The 24,707-nt window shown below is 39.0% G+C and overlaps 1 protein-coding gene across 1 annotated transcript in view; it reads right to left on the bottom strand.

Moving 5' to 3' along the window:
* The window catches only part of pde11a (phosphodiesterase 11a), a 52,961-nt gene that overhangs the window by 26,404 nt on the left and 1,850 nt on the right, over positions 1–24,707 (bottom strand). The window contains exons 3-7 of the mRNA XM_004557774.3: positions 12,600–12,689; positions 11,849–11,989; positions 11,630–11,694; positions 9,869–10,001; positions 8,408–8,483 (exon numbers count right to left, since the gene is read on the bottom strand). Of these exons, the coding sequence (XP_004557831.1) occupies positions 8,408–8,483; positions 9,869–10,001; positions 11,630–11,694; positions 11,849–11,989; positions 12,600–12,689 (505 nt within the window). The remainder of the gene's footprint in view (positions 1–8,407; positions 8,484–9,868; positions 10,002–11,629; positions 11,695–11,848; positions 11,990–12,599; positions 12,690–24,707) is intronic.

Below are 24,707 nucleotides of genomic sequence, written 5' to 3'. Positions count from 1 at the left end.
GTAATTTCGGACCATGCGCCAATTTTTCTATGTCTTGGAAATATTTTACAGATTCCTCCAAGCCGCAGATGGCGTTTAAATGTGTCCTTAATTAAAGACTCTGGTTTTATTAAATTGATAAGAGATGAAATACAATTTTACAAACAGACAAATAATCGAGAGGACACTACATTGGCTACTTGGTGGGATGCTATGAAGGCATACTTAAGGGGGAGAATAATTTCTTACGCTTCCTTTAAAAAGAAGGCAGCTAACAAGAATATCATTACGTTAGAAGCCAAATTAAAGGCACTTGAGGCAGTACATTCCCATACAAAAGACAGAGTTACGTTGAATAAAATCGTTAAAGTTAAATATGAGTTGAATGTACTGTACAACAGAAAGGCAGAATACGCTTTATTTCGCATTAATCAAGCATATTGGGAAATGGGAGAAAAGCCGAGTCGTTTATTAGCATACCGTCTTAAACAGAAAGACAGTATGAACCATATCCCAGGCATACGACAATCAGATGGGGTTATTTCAACTTCTATTAGACATATAAATGATGGATTCAGGGCCTTTTACAATAATCTTTATTCTACGCAAGGTAGTTTAGATGAACAGAAATTCGAAGCATTTTTTACTGATTTAAACCTGCCACAGCTTTCTACTACTGACCAGCAGATTATAGATGCTCCAATTACAGTGGAGGAGATTACCCGTGCAATTAACAGTATGCCACTTAATAAAGCTCCAGGATTAGATGGGTTACCATTGGATTTCTATAGAGCATTTGAAGATATGTTAAGTCCCCTGTTGCTCGATGTTTATAATGAGGCGTTCAAAGTAGGCTCATTACCTCAGTCAATGCACTCTGGACTTATAACATTTATTCTTAAAACTGGGAAAGACCCTTTAGACCCAAGTGGTTACCGCCCTATATCTTTGCTGAATTCTGACCAAAAAATCTTGGCAAAGGTCTTAGCGGGCCGATTAAAAGCAATAATGGCGAAAATAATTCATGCAGACCAATCTGGTTTTGTTCCAAACCGCTATGGTCCAGATAATATTAGGCGGTTGGTTAATTTGCTAAATTATGTATATGATTCAGTATATCCAACAGTGGCCCTATCGCTGGATGCTGCAAAAGCTTTTGATTGTGTTGAGTGGGATTATCTGTTTAAGACATTAGAAAAGTTCGGTTTTGGTGATAATTTTATTAGGTGGATAAAGATATTATATGATTCGCCTTCAGAGCGAGTATTGACGAATGGGCTCATATCAGACCTATTCCTTTTACAGAGATCCACAAGACAGGGTTGTCCCCTTAGCCCCGGTCTCTTTGTAATTGCTATAGAGCCTCTGGCACAAAAACTGAGAAATAATGTAAATATATTTGGAATTTCGATGGGTAATAGTCAACATAAGCTTCTATTATATGCAGATGATATGTTGTTACTTATGACCCAGCCTGGGAAGTCAATTCCAGCCCTATTAGAATGTATAGAAAGCTTTACGCTGCTTTCAGGGTATCGTGTCAACTGGGATAAATCAGAGACAATGCCTATGTCAGGACACTGCCCCCATACTTTATTTAAACAGTGGGAGTTTCGGTGGTCCGTGAATGGTTTGAGGTATTTGGGGATACAAATTACCTCGGATTACACTAAGATGGTTCAAGCAAATATGGAGCCAATGATTGAAAGAATAAAAATGGAATTTGGTAGATGGTCTAGAGTGTGTCTCACAATATGGGGTAAAATTAGTTGTATTAAGATGATGACTGCACCCATGATCTTTTATATTTTATCTAATATTCCATTACACATTCCAGATAAGTATTTCAAAGATCTAGACTTTTTGATCCGGCAGTTTCTTTGGGGTAGTTCACCACATCGTTTAAGTATTAGGAAACTTCAAGCGAGTGTAAAACAAGGAGGTTTTTCATTGCCTAATTTCCAATGGTATTATTGGGTGATGAACGTGAAACAACTTAGAGCTTGGTTACCTACTGCACCAGTTAAACCCATCTGGTCCCATATAGAGACGGAAGTTAATGGCGGTATTTCTCCTTGGAGGGAGCTGTTTGATACCAGTCATAAAACTACCCATCCTATAATTGCAAACGCGAAGACATTGTGGTGTAAATTACATAGGGCAGGTCGCTGGGACTTTATTAAATCACCTTCGGCAACCTTATGGGGGAATAAAATAATTTTAATTGGAGGGGCAATCGGTTGACTGGCTACAGTGGCGTAAAGCAGGCATCCTTAATGTATCAGATTTATTTGACTGTGGGACTAAATGTTTTTTAAGCTTTGATAAAATTGTGGAGTTATATAAGTTGAAGCGTAATCAATTCTGGAGATATGTCCAAATACATAGTTCATTATCGAAGTGGCTGGGAACCCCCTTGAGTTGTCCTGTGGGCAGCCCTGTGGAAGTCCTGCTCTCAAGATCACCCTTGGGTAAAGGCATTACCTCTAAGATTTATCACTTATTGCAAGAACGGTCAGCTGACCCTCTCCTTAAAGTTGAGGGCTACTGGGCCCAGGACATGGCATTGGACATATCTTCAGTTGAATGGGATTCATGTTTTCAAAGTGTTAATACTATGTATAAAGAAACAGGCAGTAGATTTATTCAACTTAAGATAATCCATAGGTGGCATCGAACACCACAACAATTGTATAAATGGAACCTGGCCTCTACGGACGAATGTTGGAGATGTGATGGTCAAAATGCCTCGATTTTACATATCTTATGGAGCTGTTCGGCACTTCGAGATTGGTGGGAAAATATAATGGAGGTAATTTTCAGTGTTTTAAAAAGGAGATTTGGTATCTCACCAAAACTGTCCATACTTGGTATAACCACAGAACTTTCTGATGGAGATTTTTCTAGTTATACAAAAAGATGGATTATTCTGGCTCTTACTACGGCCAAACGGGTCCTACTAAGACATTGGCGGAAAAAGAACCCCCCTCCCTATGAAGAGTGGCTAAAGACAACGGCTAAGTTGGCGTCTTATGAAAAAGTGACTTATGGTTTATTAGATAAATTGCATCAATATGATTGTATTTGGTCCCCCTTTACAAGCTGGCTTTCTGTAACTTGAAGAACAGAAGAGTAATGATAGAGTGGTGGTGTGGGGATTGGTGTGCGAAGAAAGAATCCGGTTGTTCAGTGATGACGCGACGAATCCTACTTCCGGGTCTAAAGTAGTCTGCGTTTAATATGGCTTTTGTGTTGTTAACATGTTTAATGTTATGTATTTTCTTCTATTTGATCTCAAAAAGCTCCTAAAACAGTCAGTGATCACTGTTGATCTCCCTCGGCTTTTATTACCGCTAATCATTTATTTAAGCTCAGTTTTTAAAACCTTAGGATGTAACTACAGCCCAGCCCATGCAGCAGTATATGAATGACTAGGGTTGCCAACCGTCCCTTAAAATACGGAATCGTCCCGTATTTCGAAACAAAAGTACACGTCCCGTATTGAGCTAATAAGGGACGCACTTTGTCCCGTAATACAGTGAGAATCAAAAGTAGTCTATAAATGTTTATGGAATTAACACTTTGTTTGAAAACATAATTCCCAGCCCCTCTCCTGCTTTGTGACCAATGAGCTGACAGCACACTTATGACAATTCGAGTATGACAATTCAGATTACCGCTCATCTCATTGGTCGAGGAAAGGTCGCTTGCGGAGAAAATACCGGAAGACAACAGATGACCACAACAAGAAGCATGGCCAACAGGGGAACAAACGCCGACTCTGCGGTGCAAGTCTCGGACGACAGTACACCTAAAGCTGGGCAGACACTGTGCGATTTTTTTCAGTCACGTTATTCAGCTCCTGCTCAAACTGCACGATTGACTCGCAGGGGTTAGAAGTTCGTATGTCACGATGTACTCTCACACTATACGGCCCGATGCTCTGATGCGACCTGAGTGCGCACACTGTGCCTCCATAACATGAAGGTTATAACAGAAAATCTGTCGCTCGCTCTCTCTGTCTTTCACTCACACAGACACACCACTACCATCAACTTTGCTAAATTGCTAATGAAAAACATTGATCAGGCAGCTGTGATTGAGCAGCAGTGTAAATCCAACTATTTTCACGGTTGTTGTGGTCGTGATAATTTTGTGATGCCACATCGAAAAGGCTCGGATGAGCTTTCCAAAGTTCTACAAGTTGTGCCTCCATCGCTTGTGTCCAGATCACACGCTGCACAGCCGTGCTGCTCCATCTTTTACACCAACGTTTACGTTTGCGCGTGAGCAGTGTGAGCGCCTGTGGTGACACCCTCACGAGCGATTGATGATCGGGAGCTGGTCGTGAGGTGTTAATCACTTCTCGTTACCCCACGTATACTACACGACGCACGATGAAGGCCAAAATCGGTCCGATCACTCAAAAATCGGCTCAAAATGGGCCAAAAATCGCACAGTGTGAGCCCAGCATTAGAGCAGCAATGTTTGTTCCCCTCAGAGAAAGGGAAGAATGGGAAAAGCAAAACACCTGGCTGGAAAACGTTAATATGGGCATGTGCAGTGAATATCAGCGCTATGTGGCCAGAAGTGTGATAATATAATTTATTTTGTGTAATAAACAACTGCAAGGATAGATGATTACAACAAATTGATGACTAATACATAAAAGTAATACATAGATGAATAATGATGATGAGTTAAGATGCGTAATCATGGGAACAAGCGGGTTTACAAACAGGAGCAGCTGATTAGCATTAGAAAAGCTGAAATAATACCTCAACTGAAGCCAATTGTACTAAATGCACTAAATGTGCACTGTTACAAGAATATTTTTCTTTCTATTGTTTTCTATTATTTTAAGTTAAGCAGGACAGAGTGCTTTTAAAGAAAGATTTACTTATATTCTCAAAAGTTAAGCATGACAGGCTTCTGTTTAAGAAAGAGACCTGTTTTACTGTGTTAATGTTGTCATTTTGAGCTAAAAATAAATGGCTAAATGATCATTTGTTTCACATGTGTTCATATCACAAAGAATAGAATATGCATCTACTTAAATCAACTTCAAGTCAAATGGTTAAAAAAATAATTTCACACACAAAAAAAGAGCTAGAAAATTCACCACACTGGGACGGGTGAAGACAACTGGGTCGCCCGGCCCTGGCCACGAGGTGTCCCTTATTTATTTTTCAGGGAGTTGGCAACCCTATGAATGACTAACCTCGTATTGTGGATGGATTATCTCAGTTGTTCTCCTGGCTGAAGTTTGGTCCTTTTACAGCATCCTGCCATGCGATTACATTTGTTCCTGACCACCGAGAACACTCACGGTAACTTTTATCGAGTGGAAAAAAAGTTAGCTTGTTTATATTATGCTAACGTAGCTGTGTCGCTAGCGGTCACGCAGCACATCATTATATACCAGCTAGCCCAACTTCAGTAACCCTACAAACGTCACTGCTGTTTAGTTTTCTGTCTTCATTTATGCTGGAAGTGATAACAGAGCTGTACGTTTTAATTTGTTTCCAAAACCCCGCAGTCAGGACATGCTATATTGTATTTAGATAGAAGCTAGCGAGCTAACTCCCTGCTAACTTCTAACTCCGTTAAATGTCATAAATTCCGTTTTCATGGATGCCTGGATGTTAAACTCAATTGTTACACCTGGTAGAGCAGAACGCTGATCATTTTATTAAAGATGAAAGACTTTAGACAGTTTTTCAACTCTCAGTAATGCCATAGTGATCGTTTGATATATGGACCTGCAGCGGAGTTTAGGCCCAGACACGGCTAGTGACGTCAGACTGAACAACCGGATAGGATAACTTTCCTTTGGGTTTTTTTTTTGTTTTGTTTCTGTTGTTGTGTTTTGTTTTGTTTTGTTGTTGTTTGTTTTTGTTTGTTTGTTTTTTAAACTATTTATTTATGTAGTTATTCTTAAGTTCTGTTATTGAAGTTTAAAATGAAATAAATAAAAATTGTTGATGACAAAAAAAAAGAAGTTGAATGAAAAAAAGTTTTCCAATAATTTTCCTTATAATTTAGATTGAATTCCAGAGGTTATTCATTTTAGCTCCTGTAGAACATCCCAAAAAATAAATGAATAAATAAATAACTGTTAGGAGAAGGAGGCCTTTAGTGCTAAATGCTAAATGGAAACAAATGAACTGCTACAGTTTTAGATGCGGGGATAGCGCCTGTGCCGATTCTTTGTACCATAACAGATGTGTTTAAATCTTCTACCCAATGCAAAAATCCCAGAAAAGGTGGAAACAAGCAACAGTGCAGCAATGAGCGCTTGAGTCTATGGCAACTTTCTATAAAGTGGACTCATGTCAAGTCAGATTTATTTTTACAAAACAGTTTTTAAAAAAAACAGCTGATCCTGTAAGTGCGGCTGAAATAATAAAACAATATAAATCAAAAGCAATCAAAACGCAGTCTGGTTTAAAAGCCAAAGTATGAAAGTGGGTTTTCAAGCGGCTTTAAAAGTTTCTAATGTTGGGGAGATCCTGATGTGATGTGAAGAGGCAGTTTGTTACACAATTTAGGAGCAGCTTCTGTGAAGACCCAATCGGCTCCATGTTTTATTCTGAACCTCACGACAGCTAGGAGCATGTGTTCACCAGACCCCACCGGTAAAGTGGGAGCATGCAGGGGCAAACAATCAGTGAGGTACGCAGCACCAACCCAGGCAAACACTTAAAAACATCCATCCATCCATCCATCCATCCATCCATGTTCTTCCGCTTATCTGGGGCCAGGTCAGCAGCCTAAGCAGAGAAGCCCAGACCTCCCTCTCCCCAGCCACCTCCTCCAGCTTGTCCAGGGGAACACCAAGGCATTCCCAGGCCAGCCAAGAGATATAATCTCTCCAGCGTATCCTGGGACCGGTACAACATCCGCATCACTGCGGCCGCAGCACCAATCCGTCTGTCGATCTCCGGCTCCCTTCTCCTGTCACTCGGGAAAAAACTAAGAATAAAATCTTAAAATCAAGATTTAATTTTGAGAATCATCTGCATAAAAAGGAAGTGAGGGGCCACGCTTTCTCATGATTGAACTTGGGCCAAGAACAGACACCTGAGGAACCCCACATAAACTGAAACGCTTCTCCCAGTTAAATACAGGGATACTATGGAAATAAAGAATTTAGAAATTGGTCCAAAGTTGGGTAGAACTGTTGGGCTGTGGTTTTTGCATTTTAAGATTGAGAAGGTGCTACAAACGTGATTCAGACTTCAGACAAAACTACGCTGTCAAAACACATACTACACAAATAAATAGGTAGTGTACACAGTGTACTACATTAAAGGGACTAGGGATTTAAGTATAATAAAAAAAATGTTTTGTTCTCTCTGTTTATCTGGATAGCAAAATAATTGTTTTTTTTTAAAAAAGATATTCATTAAATTCAGGAAAATAAATCATTAAAAATACCTGGTGAGCCATCTGCTTTTATTAAAGTCAGTTTCAATGATGCATAATATGCTAAGATGGATTTCACTAATCATTATTATTGTTAAAGTATTTATTTTGCTTATATTTTGAATGAGTCTGCTGGAACCTTGCGGATGACACAAGGGCTTTAATTTTTCTAGCTGAATGTAGCCTTGATATAAGAATTTCATCTTCTGCTGCTTTGTTTGTTTAATGGTTTTTCACTCCAGATCCTCAGGTGCCACCCACACACTGTGTTTCTTCCTCACTCTTTGTGTTCTTCTTCCTCTCCCCTCCCTGACAAATGCACTTACACCTACGCAAAGATGCACACAGGTCTTCACCAACCATCTGCACCAGATATGCTGATCACTTTGCACTCAAATAAAACTAATGGCTTCCCGCGTCAGATCTCAGTGGACTGAATAGAGCCGCTATCGTCGCTCCTCCTTGCAATATCCAGCGCCAAAGCCAGACGAGAGATCAATGATTTATCAGAGTGTCAGTGTGGTGTTAGCCTGGGGCTGATTCACAAACACAAAGCACGCTGCCAGAAGAAGGGAACCACCTCTAAGTGTGGCGTGATGGTGCAGCATGGAGTTAATCATGCAGTCTCGGCTGGACAAATTTTCAAGCCCTCCCCCTCTTATATTCTCTGCCTTATGCAGCAAAAAGGTGCATGCCTGTGCAGTATTAGTGGTAATGAAATTACTGCAATTGAACACAGCATGCAGCCAAAGGTATGTGGAATGTGGTGATGTTTTATGGCTTGACTTCTTGCTATTGGTTCCAGCTAGGGACCCTTCTACAAATGACTTTTAAAATGATATTTTAGGACATTTTGCATTCCTTTGTAGCAACATAAGCTATCCAGAACCTTAGTAAGTGCCTAAAGACATCCTTTAGTATCTAATGTCATTCAGCCACACCAGAAACTTTTAAACAGAAGAATTTGAGAATCTAGAAGATTTTTTGTGTATGAACTTACCAATAATTTGGTGGTTGCTGTTCCATATAGGGACACAAAGCACTGAGCGGATATGGAAGTCAGAGAACTGGTCTGCCTGCAAAAAGTGGGAGAATAAAACATTATAATTATTCTACATAAAATGTAAATAATAAATGTTTATTTACTTTATTTAAAATGTTTTCATTCTCTTATGTGATCAGTGTTTTGGGTTTTTCTCCTCATCAATATCATGAAAAAATGAGTGAAAAACCTGTTAAATTTGCTTGTAGTTATAATTATTCTTCATCTATACAGTGCAGTTTTTTTTGTTTTTTTTTGTTTTTTTGCCTGTGCAGTTTAAAATAGTCCAAATATAAAACGTGAAACTGATGTACTGCACAGAAGTTTATAACTATAAGCCATAAGTCTATAGCTATTGCTGTAATAGTTCCGAATCACTTTCTTTAAAATCTCCACTTTGGGGCAAGGGCATGGACAGAGGATGTGCACTCAAATGCCTTTAAAACAGATTACAACTATTCTGAATGGCTACTGCATTAAACTGATGCATTTGAGACTGATTTTAAGAATATGATTTTATTGTAAGTGCGGCATTGACAGAATACTTCTGTTTGGAAGATCAAGTGCAGTATGCACACTCAGCTGGACACTAGCCAGACTTTTACCCGCCAGCTACACTCTCCATCACCGAAACCCAACGGAGTATTTCAGTTAGTGTGAAAGTGTCTTAAGTAGAGCATTTCCTGCAGTGCAATGAGAAAGAACAGCTTCGGAAAATGTATGTTTATGTGTGCAGAGAGCTATAAAGACATTTTCAAGAGGCTTCACCAGCTCAAAAAACTGGCAGCCAGTTTAATCTATATGAGCACTTCACTATTGTGTGAATCAAGGTTAAATGTTAAACTTAAATAAGTTGCTTAATGTGAAAATTATTAGGAAACCATCGTACATATACACAACATAGCCATGTATTTGTCCCAACAGATTGTCAATGTGGAGAACTGTAATGTCTTCAAGTGTCTGATGTAGAAAATTTGCTTCAGACCAGCTAACATGTGGCATCACATGACTGCTCACAATGCTGTGAAACTTTGAAAACAAAATCACTGTTTGCCACCTGTCCTACTTGGCAGTTTTGGCTCCCCTGCAACTTCCTTCTGTTTTTCAAGTTTTGAAACAGTGAGTTACAAGATATCTTTAGGACAGAGAAGTGATCAAAACAGGTTTATCCAAACAAAGCAGGGCCACGTGAAAAAGGCCAGAAGTGCACAAGGAAATGACTCTGAAGAGCACAGTGGGCAGATTTAAATCAGGTATGTTTTTATTGGTCTCAGCTTTTTGAATTCACGTTGTATATAATATATCACAATGCAAGACAATCACAGCAGATGTATTTCATACAAGTCCCACAAATCATTTCACCTTTTTTTTTAAATCCTAGTGATGTGAACTTTAGGAAGTATGTTACTGTGTGGTTACCTCAGCATCAAAGCGAGGATCCTGATAGGCGTCACTAATGTTTACAGGCAGTCCTGTGGAAGCCACCAGCTCCGCAATGCTGTTATTGATGAGCCAGTCTGAGTAAGATGATTTCTCCATGCTGTCTTTGAAACTATGGTCAGAAAAAAAAACAAGATAGATGACAAAAGACTCAACCAGTTCTCAACCAGATTTGTTTAATTAGACTGTGTGAGATGAGGTGAGGATATGTGAAATGAATCCTTGTGACCTAAAGGTTCAAAGGTTCAGTCCCAAAAAACTGTTGTTCAGACCTTTAGAAACAAGCTGGCTTAGAGGGAAAGGTAATGTAGTTAAAACAACTTGTTTCAAGCCGGGGAACAAGCCAGTGTAGAATACATTTATAAAGGATTAACATGAACTTTGATTCACACATAGCTGCTCCAGCAGAGTCCAAGAATAAAACAGGGAGCTGGAAATGAGCACAGGTCAGACCCCCTTTATACGCATTTAGAAATGTTACAATAAGCAAACAATCTTATTTTTAGCTACTTGATTTTTAAAAAGTAATGAAAGTAAGGAAAAGTTAAGCATACAGTATGAGCTATTTTCTGATTAGACGGTGCCCCCACTCTCTGCCAGACACCTGCATCACTATTCAGACTGTTTACATCTTATTGCAGGGTGCCATCACTGAGTTTTTACTTTCAAATACGCCAAAGTAAATGTTCAGTGTGGCTCATTTAAGGTTAGAAAAAAGACGGAACGACACAGATGTCAGATCTTTTGGATCCCTTTGATCTAGCGATACAGCTGTGTGTAGATGTGGAACCACAGCACAGCAGTAATAAACCACATGGGTGTGATGGCAATCTGCCTTACCTCCTGTTTCTTTTATTTTTACTATGTTTCTCTCCTAATTCTCTCTCTGTCTTCCTCGGTTCATCCCTCTCATAAAGGAACATTGTTCTTGTGGGAGTAGCTGGGGATTTTAGGCACATCAGAAATCTTACAGTATCCTCACCTTTTGTCACCGAATGCATTTATTTAATTACACACATAAATTTCACTAGCTCTCTTGTTACTGAGATGAGAGCCTTTAGGAAGAGGTGCTTCAGGAATTTGTGCAGTTTTATTTACAAACTGGCTTCATATTTAAAATGTGACAGTAGCAACACATATCGGAAAGGAGCGTGCAGTCAGAAAGAATACATTTCCCAGTCTAGCGGCTGAAAATTTCTTTCATCATCGCTAATTTTTTAATATTGGTATTTCTTGTGTTATGATATTTTTAAATTACTGTTATAGTTACTGTAACTACTGCCTCAAAGTGACCATATCAGTTACAGCAAGTGCAGGACTTGGGGGGATAATTTGTCTTCCTTTTCAGCCTTTTTTTTTTTCATCCATAAACATCCTACGCAATATTAAACCTTTCTTTCTCCACTCAGCCATGCCTAGCTGTAGAGAGAAGCTGGAAAACCCAATTAAGCAGGGCTCCCACAGTATGCCTTCTATTCAGAATCCGCATATTACTCCCACAGCACTACATAATAGTCAAATTTTATACAGATTTTTTTGTCCTTGATGGACGCTCTGCAGATTCAAAAAGGCTCTGTGCCAAATGCACAGGTGCCATGTTGCAGATATGACTATTTAATGAGAAGGGTAATGGTATGATGAGTGAGGAAATGGAAGGGAAAATTATGGAGGGGGGGTTGTATGAGGGGTTTTTTTTTTAATCAGGCCAAATGTTACCGAGGTGCTCTGAATGAAACATACCTGCTTTCAGTGTCTGCGCTACACTTAGGGGAGAGCAGCTCGAACGACTTGGTGAACTTCACAACCTGAAAGATGCAAAAGGGAAGAAATCACAACAGCTCATGGACATACAAAGTATTTACTGGGAAAAAAGGGGGAAAACAGAAAACAAAAAAACAAGAACGCACATGCGCAAATGCATTGACATATATGACAGGACAGCAGAGAGAAAAACAGTACCGGTGACTCAATGTCCTCCAGCAACTGAACAGAGCAACGCTCGCACTTAAGCAGTGTCTGTGCACGGTGCATGATCTTCCTGACAATCTTCTCCAGGTCAGTCTGTTCTTCAAACAGGTCATTGACTACTTCCAGGAGTGCCTAAAGACCAGTGACAGAAAACGTTACCACTGGCATTATTCCCAACAATCAAAGGCTGAATAAAAAAAAAATTGGTCAACAGGTAATAGTGATGACCCTTTGAATAAAGATGTTTTGCCTCGCTCAGCTATTGAAACTTGATTATTATCATTATCTCTAAATCATAAACCAACAGCACGATATAATATGATTACTTTGCCCAATAAAAGAAAATTAGGCCCTTTATCTTAGCGAGTGCCAATCGAATTTAATACACAACCACATAAAAATCATGCGGTTTCTTCTCTATTCACTGAACTGTGCACTCATTATGTTCTCTTCCATCACAGATCAATGCCTGTGACATGAATTAGTGCATCTCTTAACGGTCCCTAAGAGATTTAGATCATGAACCAGGCCCCTTGCTGGATATGTGCCCATCCCCCTCCACAGGTCCACAGAAAATGTCCAGACAGGGCTGCATGCTGCTCTGAGATTCCCACTGCAGTGGCAACAAGTGGGCTGCTGCTGATCAATACTCAGCCTCAATGTCAGCATGAGGGTGGAGGAAGTACCGCTGATCCTAGGGGTAGGTGGGGATTATTATCTTGGTTGGCCCTGTTGCCCTTACCCGACTCCTGTCATACTCCTTCCTTGAGGCGGCAAATAGCTGGGCGTTGGAGATTGCAATACCACAGAAGGGCAGGTACATCTGCAGCACCTGTGGACATATTCAACAGATTTGCTGACTAAATAAAGCAACAGGTTTGAAGCGCTTGTTGAGATGAGACACATAGCCCCCACATTTAATCTTTGAAACTAAACTGTAAGACTTCATGAAACATCGTTTGAAGTAGGAGGTATGCCACAAATAACACATTATTGTTGTATAAAAAAATACAATATAATATTAAATCTCATTTGACTTATACGGACAGTTTGTTAGGTACACCTGTTCCACTGCTCATTAGCACAAATATCTAATCAGCCAATCACAAGGCAGCAAGTCAGTCCATTGGAATATGAAGACATGGGCAAAATGCCCTGCTGAATTTCAAACCGAGCATCAGAATGAGGAAGAAAGGTAATTTAAGTTTAAATGTGGCATTATTGTTATTGCCAGAAACTGCTCATCTACTGGTATTTTCCCACACAACCACCTCTAGGGTTTACAAAGAATGGTCCATAAAAGAGAAAATATCCAGTGAGCAGCAGTTCTCTGGTCAAAAATACCTTTTTGATATTAGACATGAGTGGAGAATAGCCAGATGGCTCGTAGCTGATAATTAGGCAACTCAGAATAGCACTCATTCCAACCACATTAAGCAGAAGAGCATCTCTGAGCACACAACACACGGATACATACCAGATTTCACTCCTGTTAACTACGGAAGCTGAGGCTACAGTAAGACAACGTAAAAGCATGAATCCATCCTGTGATGGTTCAGTCTGGTTTTGATGGTTTAATGATGTGAGGGATATTTTTTGGCACGTTTTGGCCCCCTTAGTACTAACTGAACATTTAACATTTAACCAAAAGACAAAAGTTTTTGCTTGTTTGTAACTCTTCTCTTTTAGCATTAGGAAATTAAAACACAAGTAATATTTTCATCCAGGAAAAACTTAGCTGTTAAATTAAATTGGAACAAATAAGAAATGGCCTTTCATTGGTGTTATTACTTGCTAGGACAAATAAATCAATTCAACTGACATTTTACCATTTGACCAAATAGTCTGACTTACTGTGCCTTGGGCTCATAACATGAATTCCTTATTTCCCTCATATTTTCTTCACATAAATAATGTAATCACTTGATGTGGTCTGATTGCTGTAGCTAATATGTATGGTATGTATAACCTGAATTGTATTACTGGTTCAGAGTCAAACTACATTCCTTGCTTCCTTACCACAGTTGATTCATAATGAATATCAATACGCACCTTACCTGTATAGAAAGTGCAAAGCAGCGGCTGCAGTGCTACAAAAATATGTCTGTGATGTGAACGTGCGGCTTGAATTCTATATGACCGCAGTTCTCCAACAATGTGGCCTTATCGGTGTGACACTCAGCTCCATAACATTAAATCAATAGAATTTAGGTTGTGTGCTTCCTTGCGCTGCCTCTTTGTTTAGTTGTCAATCTTTAGCATCTGGCTGCTGTGTAAACAATACAATCAGCACAACAGACCCACCAATATTTACCAGCCTTCAGTGTGACCTGAGGGTAGGGACATTACAACAATACATGAATGGGAAGTTACTCAGCTGTCGCCACTGATACAAGGATATCGCTTTCATTTTTCAGAAATTATAATCTATCAGTTTCTCATCAGCTGCAAATGAACATGTGGAGAACACAATGCTAAAGCCTTCTGTGGAAAACTATACGCCTGTACCTGTGGCCTACATGGAAAATATTCTTTTACATTTATGTACACCGTCGGTTCACAGCACTTCTGCTGCCATGTGAGGTGATAATACCACCTGATGTTACCTACTGAAGTTCAAACCAAGCAACAGTCTTGGGAAGAAAGGTGATTTAAGTGACTTTGAATTTCTTGAACATGGCGGTGTTCTTTGTGCCAGATAGGCTCATCTGAGTTTTTTCAGAAACTGCTGATGGGATTTTTTATTATTTTTTTTTGATGCCAGAGGTCAAAGTAGGATGGCAACATTGCTTTGAGCTGATAGGAAGGCAGTGAGTAACTGCAACCAAGGTGTGCAGAAGAGCATCCCTGAATGCACAATACATTTAACCTTAAAGCCAATGAGCTTCAGTTGTAGATGACCACACCAGGTGCCACTGTTGGCTACGAAGAGGAGGCTGAGGCTACAATTGATACAAGCTCACCAAAAATGTTGCCTTCAGGTGGCAGGCAACATCCTGTCTTGTATTGACCATTCAGACTGGTAGTGGTAGTATAATGGTGTGGGGAATATTTTCTCTGCACAGTTTCTTTCCCTTATTACTAAATGAGCATTGTTTTAACTTTACAGCTTGCCTGAGTATTGCTATTGACTAAGGTAGTCCCTTTGAAGCCACAGTGCACCCATCTTCTGCTGGCTCCTGCTTAAGGTTAGTGGCATATCAGTAACTTCCTAGTCTGTATTACAGTGGTAGTGCTACTACTTTGAACCACTAATATAGCAGAAATTGATTGGGGATAATGTAGTGGTATCGAGTGTAGTGGTATCAAACCTATGTCCTGCTGGATCTGGAACTGCAAAGAAGGTCACTTTTTCTAGACCAAGGGTACCAAACATAAGGCCCGGGGGCCAGAATGAGCTTGCAAAAGACTGCAATCTGGCCCACTGGGCAGCTTTGGAAAATGTGAAGGGGGACCTCAATTTTAGTTTTATAGGTTTTTCTACTGATAAAGACCTGTCCCATGGTCAATCTTACTACAAAATTGCCAAAAGGTAATAGATAAACAATTAAATGACATACTTCTTGTTTCTTTCACTATCTATTTAGATTGTCAGTTCTTAAAACTGGACCATACCACAGCAGTGGGTTTCCAAAGATATTACCAATGACTTGCAGGTCAAACTACTGTAAGGTGGTCAATCCAAGGAGGTGTGCCTTTAGTTTACAACAGCAAAAACTGAAGCTGTTGTGTTTTCCTCTCAGGCTGTCCATCGTCTTGTATGACTGTAGCGTCTTTAGGTTACCGGCCTGGTATACATACTCAAGATCAAATTCGGGCTGTATGTGACCCATTACTTTGGCATCAATACTCTAGTGACTGAGGAGTAAATTAATGGGGGATTATTAATTAATATTCAAAATGGATAGAAATGCATAGATTTTAAAAAGATAGCCTGAAAGAAGTCAACTATGTCACTCATCTGTTGAAACTCTGCAGGGCAGAGTTATAGTCTTGTGTATTTATAATTATTGCGTTGCGTCAGTAAACGTTAAAGTGTAAATCCTCTGCTCTCCCATGTCCTGTTGGTGTGCATGTTATGATACATTAACTACATGTTAAGCCACTGTAATTAAAGACATATTTAATCATAACGTGACACGAAAACTTACTCAGTCATGCTAATGGGTAAATTAACTTTATGCACTTCATTCAGTCATTATACATAATCCAGTGCCTTATGCAACTGTTTTCAGATGCAGAAAACAGATGATGCTGAGCAATGAGTTCATACATAATGTATTTCAGCTGTCCTATGGAATTCTCTAATAATGATCTTCCAGAAAGGCAGTGGCCATCAATAGCCCCAGCAGGAGCAGATTCATTAATGAGCAGGACTTGGGGGATGTGGCTATGGATCTGCCTGTGGAACTAACAGGCATAGCCAAGAAAAGCACTGCTTGCTCTAATTACATTCTGTCAAGCAGGCCATTATACAAGGTTGCATTACAAACAAGACATTTTTTTGCCTAGAGACCTCTGGGCTGACCAGTAAAGAGCGGTTTAATAACAAAGCTAACTGGCCACTGCCTCAGGGACTGTCAGTTCCTCTAACCTCAGTGACTTCCTTCTCTGTAACTGGAATTTCAAATGAGAGAAATCAAGGGGAATTACACAGACAATACTTTTTGTCTCCATTTCTCTATGGATATCTTTTAAAGTTGCGCTTTAAAGCTTTGCATGTGTGAAAAGAGGAAACAGTTGTTGTTTTTAACGAGGTTTGTAGTCAGTGACAAAAAAGAAAATTTCTCCTCTTCCCTGACATTACATGGATCTTGATTTACAATAAGAAAAGAACTACAGATTCTTCACTTATCTTAAATAGAAAAATATATTAAATATATTCATTCAAGCAACAAGTAACTCACTGAGGCTGAAGTGCAGTTTGGGATAGAAAAATGGACTTTGTGTTCCATCAACCAGAAAGCTGATTTAGTGATTAAATCTACCCATAGAGGCATCAGGTGCACTCTATTAACATCAGTGTGCTGCCACTATATTTGGCAAGGTGGTTTACATATGCTAATTTCTTAACTGAGAAAATTAGAGTAATCAGTTATCATTAATAGTTTGGAATTCAGAATGGAAATGAATTTACTAATTAACCCTAGAGCATGATTTTGTATCCATTCAGAAATTTTGAAACATCCTTTTCTGGCCGCTTATACAACCAACATATTCCACCTGCCTGTGGAAATTAGTTCAGATGTTTTATTTGTTTTATTTTTATCTAAACTTTGATGGAATTAATAAGCAGGTTAATAACAAACTGTGAAATATGAGGATTTAAAAAGGAAGACATAAACTTAACTTAGTTCTCTCTTCACAGACAATGTAACTGTTATCCTCAGCTTTATTCTGCTTTGTTCACTGGAAGGACCCACACTCTTCTAGTTTTTACTCAATACTACACTTTCTGTACTTTAAAGGTTTGCACACTTTTTATTTGTCTGACACAAACACTGCTTTAATTTAATCTAGTACAGGTTCCACTGTTACCGACATGTTGACCTCAACAAGTCAGACATCCCCATCACAGGTTTTATTTTTTATTTTTTTTATATACTCATAGATTAGTTTGCATACAAAAGGTGAATGTAGCCAATGTCACATCACCCAGCATTTTGTAGAGTCGTATTCTGAAGCCTCTGATTATGAGTATTTGCCTATACTGCAGCAACTTGTCAGTCACATGTACATGTCTGAAATAGGGATGGACCAATCCGATATTAAGTATCGGTATCGGTCCGATACTGACCTAAATTACTGGATCGGATATCAGAAAGAAACAAAAAATGTAATCGATCCATTAAGTATCACAAAAGCATCTCACAAAACTTGCGACATGACGTAATCCAACTCATGACCTTAGCACGTCGGAGAAGTATGTCTCGCGTGATAGAGCGGCTGCGGTGTGCCAGACCTGTCGGTGGTCTCCCTGAGCATTTGGAGCCTTGCTATGTGCTTCCAAACCAGCATTTCCTCTCCGACAAAGCTATCCCAGAGAAGTAAAGCAAGTGTGTAAGTTCGTCTCGGAATGTTTGTAAAGCATTCCCACGTTAAGCTTAACAACCGATATATGGAGCAACTGCCTCTTCTTCTCTCCCTCCCTCTACTGTTGCTACTTGAAATCATGAAACCGATCAATGATCAACTGATCGGCTTTTCTGTCGCGACTCCCGTCTCTCTTGTTTGTTTTTGGCCCACTTTTGCCAGAAAGAGGAAACCAGCGGATGTTGCACTAAACAACAGCAGCGCGTTCAAGCTTGATAAGCTGTTGTTAGAACTTATTTAATATTACTTTCCACACCAGGATCCTTTTCTAAGTAGCTGACGGCTGGTAACTGTGCAGGGACGGATCTAGCAAAGTTTTGCCAGGGGGCCAGGTAGGGCATTAACAGGGAAAAGGGGGCACAAAGAAATACTTTTCTTTCTTATTCTCATGTCTAGCTTTTAATAAATAATTTTCTGAATCTTACAACAAAAGTTTTTATCTGATGTAAAATGTATAGAAAAACAATTTTATTGATTATAAAATACACTATATCGGATTCATATCGGTATCGGCAGATATCCAAATTTATGGTATCGGTATCGGACATAAAAAAGCGGTATCGTGCCATCTCTAGTCTTAAAGTATAGCCTATGTTGATATTCTGGAACCATAATGTACCAAATAAGCATCTTGCTGCATAAAAAAGACTTGAAACTTGAAACTGTAACCATAAACTCATAGATGAGGTATTAAAGCAACTAAGAAGTATCATTTGATCCTAAACTTCTACACAAGTGGACTTTTGCAGGAGTCACATCCTGCTGGATGTTAGAAATAATGCAAGTTTAAGGCTTTTCAGACCTAGAATCTACATCCATCTTTTATATACAGTTTTTCTTCTCAGACTGACCTGGTGCACCTCGCTCCCTTGCATATAAAAAAAAGTAATGTGCATATATTTAACACTGCTGTTGCCATCAAAGGTAGATAACACAGTGAATTGTTAAACCAAAGTCCCCAGAAAGCATAACAGAAGACTAATTTTAACCAAATATGATGACTGTTAGATAAACATGATCCAGTATTATTCCTGGAACATCAGAAGACAGTCGGATAAAGAACAGAATCAGACCTTTTGTTAAACATCTGAAAAAAATATTGAAGATTACATTTTTCTCATCAACTGTTTATTTAGTGGCTGGGGAGGCAGGTCTCCTTTTACTGTGTGTGGGTCACCCCTGTACAGTATACACAGAGTTTAATACAGCAACATGCAAAGATTTAAGAGGATTTCTTGTGATAGTTCCCTTCTTTTGCTTTGCAATGAGCAACTCTGGTATGATGCACTCCTTACATTTGATTTGATCTGATATCCTCTAGGATTGTTTTTTTTTTTTTTTTTAATTAGGTGCCAAGCTGAAATTGTGTTCTTTGTTCTTTAGCTGCAGATTTACATTTGGAAATTGTATGAAAGTGGTTATTAACTGAAATGCTTTGAGCCAATTTGACTGGGAATTTGGCAGCCAGAGGGAGCACTGTGGTGAGGGGGGGACTGCTGTTTGACAATCAGCTCACACAGATGTTGAGATATACTGGCAGATGGAACCTACATGGGAGAATTAATAAAAGTTAATTCACAAGAATAACACATTTCACATCGGATGTATTACAAGGCATGCAAGACAAGAATCAAGAAAGTAATGCAAAATATAGAGATAGGAGGACGGGGTCAGTTTGCACTCTTAAATTAAGTCGGTAGCCAAATTCCTTTGCAGAAGATAATGAGACACAGCAATTATACATGGGCTGAACCATTTTCAGACTTGCCAAAGGTCTCAAATCTTGAATGACAGAACAGAACAAATTTAAGGCTGTTGGGATTTAAAACCAAGCATGTAATGTGTTCAAAATCCTGTAAATTTTCAGCACAATCATTTAAGGATAAACGTAAGCTTATGTCTCTAAAGGAATCTGCTTCGAAAGGTATGATAAATTTTCTTATTACAAGGTCTTCCATAAAAGCAGGGCTGCAGCTGTGCTGTACAGGGAGCTTGCTGTGTTCTCTGACACTCACATTGCATTTCATTACTAATTCAGCTGCAGCCATCCCAGGCATTAGTGTGATGTTAACGAAATGTGAAACATACTCAAAACAAGGGAAATGAAAAAAAGAATTCCTAATCTGCATCTATTATAAACAACGCATCGAGTCTGGAGATGTAATTTTGATGGCAGAGCAGCAGTGGAGGAAAAACATAGGACAGATCATTTTTGCCACAGTGAAACCTGACGCTTAAATAAAAGCACAGCTAGCTTTGTGCTTTCATGTTTCATCTTTCCTCTCCTTTAGGGGCCCCTGCAATAAGAGAACAAGTCGCTGTATCGGCTTTTCACCGCCTTCCTGCTACGTCTATTCAAGCGCGCTGATGGACTCAACACGTGCTCCTCGTGTCTCTCTGACAAACGATCATTCACAAACAGAAGGCTATCTGGATCACTGTGGGAGATGTTGCTCCCCTGACAGCTGCTTGAAATTTAAATATTACATTAACTCACAGACAGCGATGGCTTTGTGCTGGGGCTGAAAACTTGACCAGTGTGTTTACTAACCGATGGAGTAATATCCTGGATGGTTCTCATCCAAGAGTCTGCTTTCGTCCTCTTGAATCATCTTTAAGTAACTTGGCTGCCCCAACACTGCCACAAATCCCATGGTGCTGCCGTTGGCAACCATTCAAAATCACACAAATGGCGCAGTCCAAAGGGGTGACAATAAATTAATTGCTGACACACTGGATATTCTACTCAGCAGTAAAGTGAAGCATTAACCAATGCGAGGGTCTTACCAGCCAATACTGGTGGTATTAACACAGTGCCCCGGCCCTTTACATCATACTGCCTTGGGAAAATTTAATGACAGATGACTCAACCTTGGTTTATGGATTCAGACAGTGGGGTTAATTATTTAAATAATAAATACTGAGTCAGTTTGGACTCAGGAATGAAGACAGAATGAGAAAAAATGATCTGCTGTTTATCAGATTACATATATACACTCACTTTTGCATGTAAAATATGCCTTAATTCTTCATGGTACTGATTCGAAAAGGTGCTGGAAACATATTCACAAGATAGCATCGCATAGTTACTGCAGATTTGTCAGTTGCACATCCATGATATAAGTCTGGTGTTCATGAAGCTAGTTTGAGATCATCTGAACAGGTCAGAAAGGGATGGACATGGTCAGCAACAATACTCAGGTAGCCTGTGGTGTTCAAAAAATGCTGTTTGGTACTAAGAATCCCAAAGTGTGACCAAAAAATATCCCAGACACTATCTTACAAGGCATGATGGACCCAAGTTTTCATGTTGTTTGCGCAAACTTCTGACTCTACCATCCAAATGTCACAGCAGAAATTGTGACTCATTACACCAGGTAATGTTTTTTAGCCTCAGATTCCTGTTCTTAGCTGAAAGGGGTGTGATCTTCATCTGCTTCAAGGTGTGGCAGGCTGTGTGTTGAAAAGTTATTTTGGTTGATGCCCTATTCACAAAGGGTTGCCACGCTGGATGGATCCACATTGTTAATTTGGAACATCCTTTTACACTTACATAATCCTCCAAAGGATTTGTTTCAGCTCTCAGGCTCAAGCCAGAAATCTTTTGCATTTTAGGTGAGTGTGCTAACTGGTTATTTGAGCTACTTTTCCTTTCCTATCAGTTCAAAGCTGCTCAAAGCCGTCTCCCTCTGACCTCTGGCATCAACAACATATTTTCTCCCAGAGAAATGCCGCTCACTGGGTATTTTCTCTTTTTTGGACTATTCTCTGTATACCCTAAAGATAGTTATGTGGGAAAATCCCAGTAGGTCAGCAGTTTCTGAAATACTCATATCAGCCCATTTGGCAGAAACAACTATGCCACATTGAAATGAACATGAAATCATCTTTCTTTCCCATTCGGTTGCTCAGTTTGGACTTCAGCAGGTTAGAGTTGAACTACTGCCATGTGATTGGCTAATTAGATGTTAAATTAGATGTGTTAATGAGCAGTTGAAGAGGTGTATCTAATAAAGTGGATGATGATGTCTTCAGTTAATGTTGTTTGTCAAATACTTTATGACAAGGGATGATAGAAGCAAGAACAGCTGTGACAACATTACATGACCTACATTCAGTATTACAGTATGTAACATGATAATATTTACTGTTGTTCATGTAAAGGTAATATCCATTGTGATGATGGCAGTTAGGCATTCGAAGAACCCTGAATTGAAATGTGACCATAAACATGGCGTGTGTATTAAAGATGGAGACGTGTGTAATTAATGTAATTTTTTGCTTTTGTTCTTCCTTGGCTTGCTGTATTTATAACATGAATTAGCATGGTATTTGTTCAAGTGCTCTGGTGGGATGAGGCAATAGGTGTTTTATCATGTCAGTACTCTGGACTGAGTCGTTAATAAAGCCATTATGTAATGCAACTTTGCACATGTGCAGTAAAAGTATGAATTGCATTGAAAAAAACTTTCAATGTGCAAGAAGCATTTCTTAAAGCAGATTTTTTACTAGTGACTCGGTTGTAATATGGCCTAGTCATCCTTTAATTACAGTTTTATACATTTTGACAGAGGTTTAAAATGCCAAAATAACTGAGAGGAAGTGTTTTCAAAATAGGTTCCAATCACTTCTACTGGCGTGGCCTACATTAAATATTATGATATTTTTAAGATGTAGTTACTAATTTCAGGGTTTTAAGCAGTGTGTTAAAACATTAACAATGACTTTCAACTGAAGCCAAGCAAGATCTTGAGAAATTAATCAGTTGTAATAACATTTAAAATTCCAAGATGTACATCTATTGTGTCATCTGATAATTAAAAGTAATTTAATAAAGCAGATTTATTTATCAATTTAAATATTAAAAACAGAATGGAGGCTAACTCTAAGTTTAATGTCACAGAAACTGAAGAATCACCCAACAAACTGGAGGGAATAGAAAAAAAACTGTTCCCTGTTTGTAGGTCACAGTGCAAAACAAAACACGAAAGGAGGCAAAATATGAAGAAAAAAACATCCTGTTCTTAAAATCTTTACAACTGTAAACTCATGAGTGTTGCAGCGCTGACGGTAATGAAAAATGACAGCTGGCATCGCTACAGCCCTGCTGCTTGTGTGCCGCTAACGCCACAAAACAGTGTCTATGTACCAAAAAAAAAAACTGAGTAACATCCCTGAAATGCCACACATGAATCATAAAGCATGAGCATTACTTCAGGGCTATTCTTTCATCTGTACTTTACTTCAATGTGCTGCAATAATAACAAAAAAAAGTGAGAGTTGGAGGCCTTGCTAGCAGCTCTGTAAAGCCATGGTTAAGAAGCGCTATCATTATCACCACAGTTTCCTTGCAATGGAAATTATAACATGCTGATGGTTTGCAGGTTTACTATTTTCACAGTCTACCTGCAATGTGTTCACATTGTAATCTTTTCTCTGGTGTTAATACTGTTACTTTTGCAGGTTCAGGAAATCCAAATAATGGCACACTTGAAATTTGATCTGATCATCGTGCAAGAAAAGTGTGAATGAATTTGAATTGATGGCAACCATGGTTTTTGTGATTTCATCATCAAATCCTCTCTTTTACTATCTGCGACTAAATATGGGATTTAACAGATTTTTTCAAATCTTGTATTCAGTTTTTTATTTAAGTCCTATGAAGCATACCAACTTTTATGAAAAAGGCTTGCATGTATGTATTGTTGAATTAAACTATGGAACAATAAACTGGCTTCTTCTTAACTATAATAGCTGTGTTCTCGTTTTGTTTTTGTTTTTATCAATAGATGTAAAACCCTTTTGTTGGACAAAATGCCTGTCCCCACGTGTTTGAAGGCATTTTTGAGACTCAAAATTGGGTTTTAGTGTCAGGGTTACAATTAGGTTAAGGTTATGTTTAAGCTAAGGCTTAGGGTTAGGCATTCATTTTTGATGGTTAGGAATAGGGTAGGCAGCAAGGGATAGCATTATGTCACTAAGACATGAAAATGGGACTGTGTGTGTGCATGTGTGCAGGTTCTAGCCAAATATTCTAAAAATGTTTGTGCCAAATCTCATCGCTGTTCATACAACAGCTTTCATAAAACATCAAGCCAGTGACCAGGTTACTAAAGTGATCAGGTGACATCTTCAAACATGAAGGAACCATATTTCATGCCTAGTGCTTGAGAAGAGGTCACAGGATCTCTGCAGTTCAACCTGCCATGTGGACCAAAGAAGTGCACAGGCCAGTTGATGTAGCTCTTGCACAATGTTACAAGTGTGGCTAAAATTCATGCCCAAACTACCATTTTACCCCATATGGCTTTATTTGTTTCACTGTGATTAAATGCAGTCTGTCACATTTCCTTCTCTTGCTTTGCCAGTCTATGAAATGTAACATTAGGATTTAAGCACATAAATGTGTTATTTCATCTTTGCAATAATTTAACAAAACAGAATAAAAATGAAATAAACAGTATGCTTTTATTGAGATAAATTACCGATTCACTGTGACTTCCCATCCTTTTACCCACAAGCATTGTTTCTATTTATGTAAGAATGAGAAATGATGTGATCGAAAACTGCCCCAGATATTATTTTTATTTGTATAGCGCTTTATAAAGTCATTTGATTCACGTGCACAAAGTTCCTGTGGGAAGGTTTAGTGGTGTAAGATGTAAGAAAACAGGGAGGGATCAAACAAAGAACAAACACATAAGCTTATTCTGCACACACCAGGGAGGATGCACTGTATTAGAGAAGCATGTGTGTG

This window comes from Maylandia zebra, linkage group LG16, assembly GCF_041146795.1.
Source record: "Maylandia zebra isolate NMK-2024a linkage group LG16, Mzebra_GT3a, whole genome shotgun sequence".
NCBI lineage: Eukaryota > Metazoa > Chordata > Actinopteri > Cichliformes > Cichlidae > Maylandia > Maylandia zebra.
Note: the sequence above shows the minus strand (reverse complement) of the source record. Positions and strands in the feature narration are given on the sequence as shown.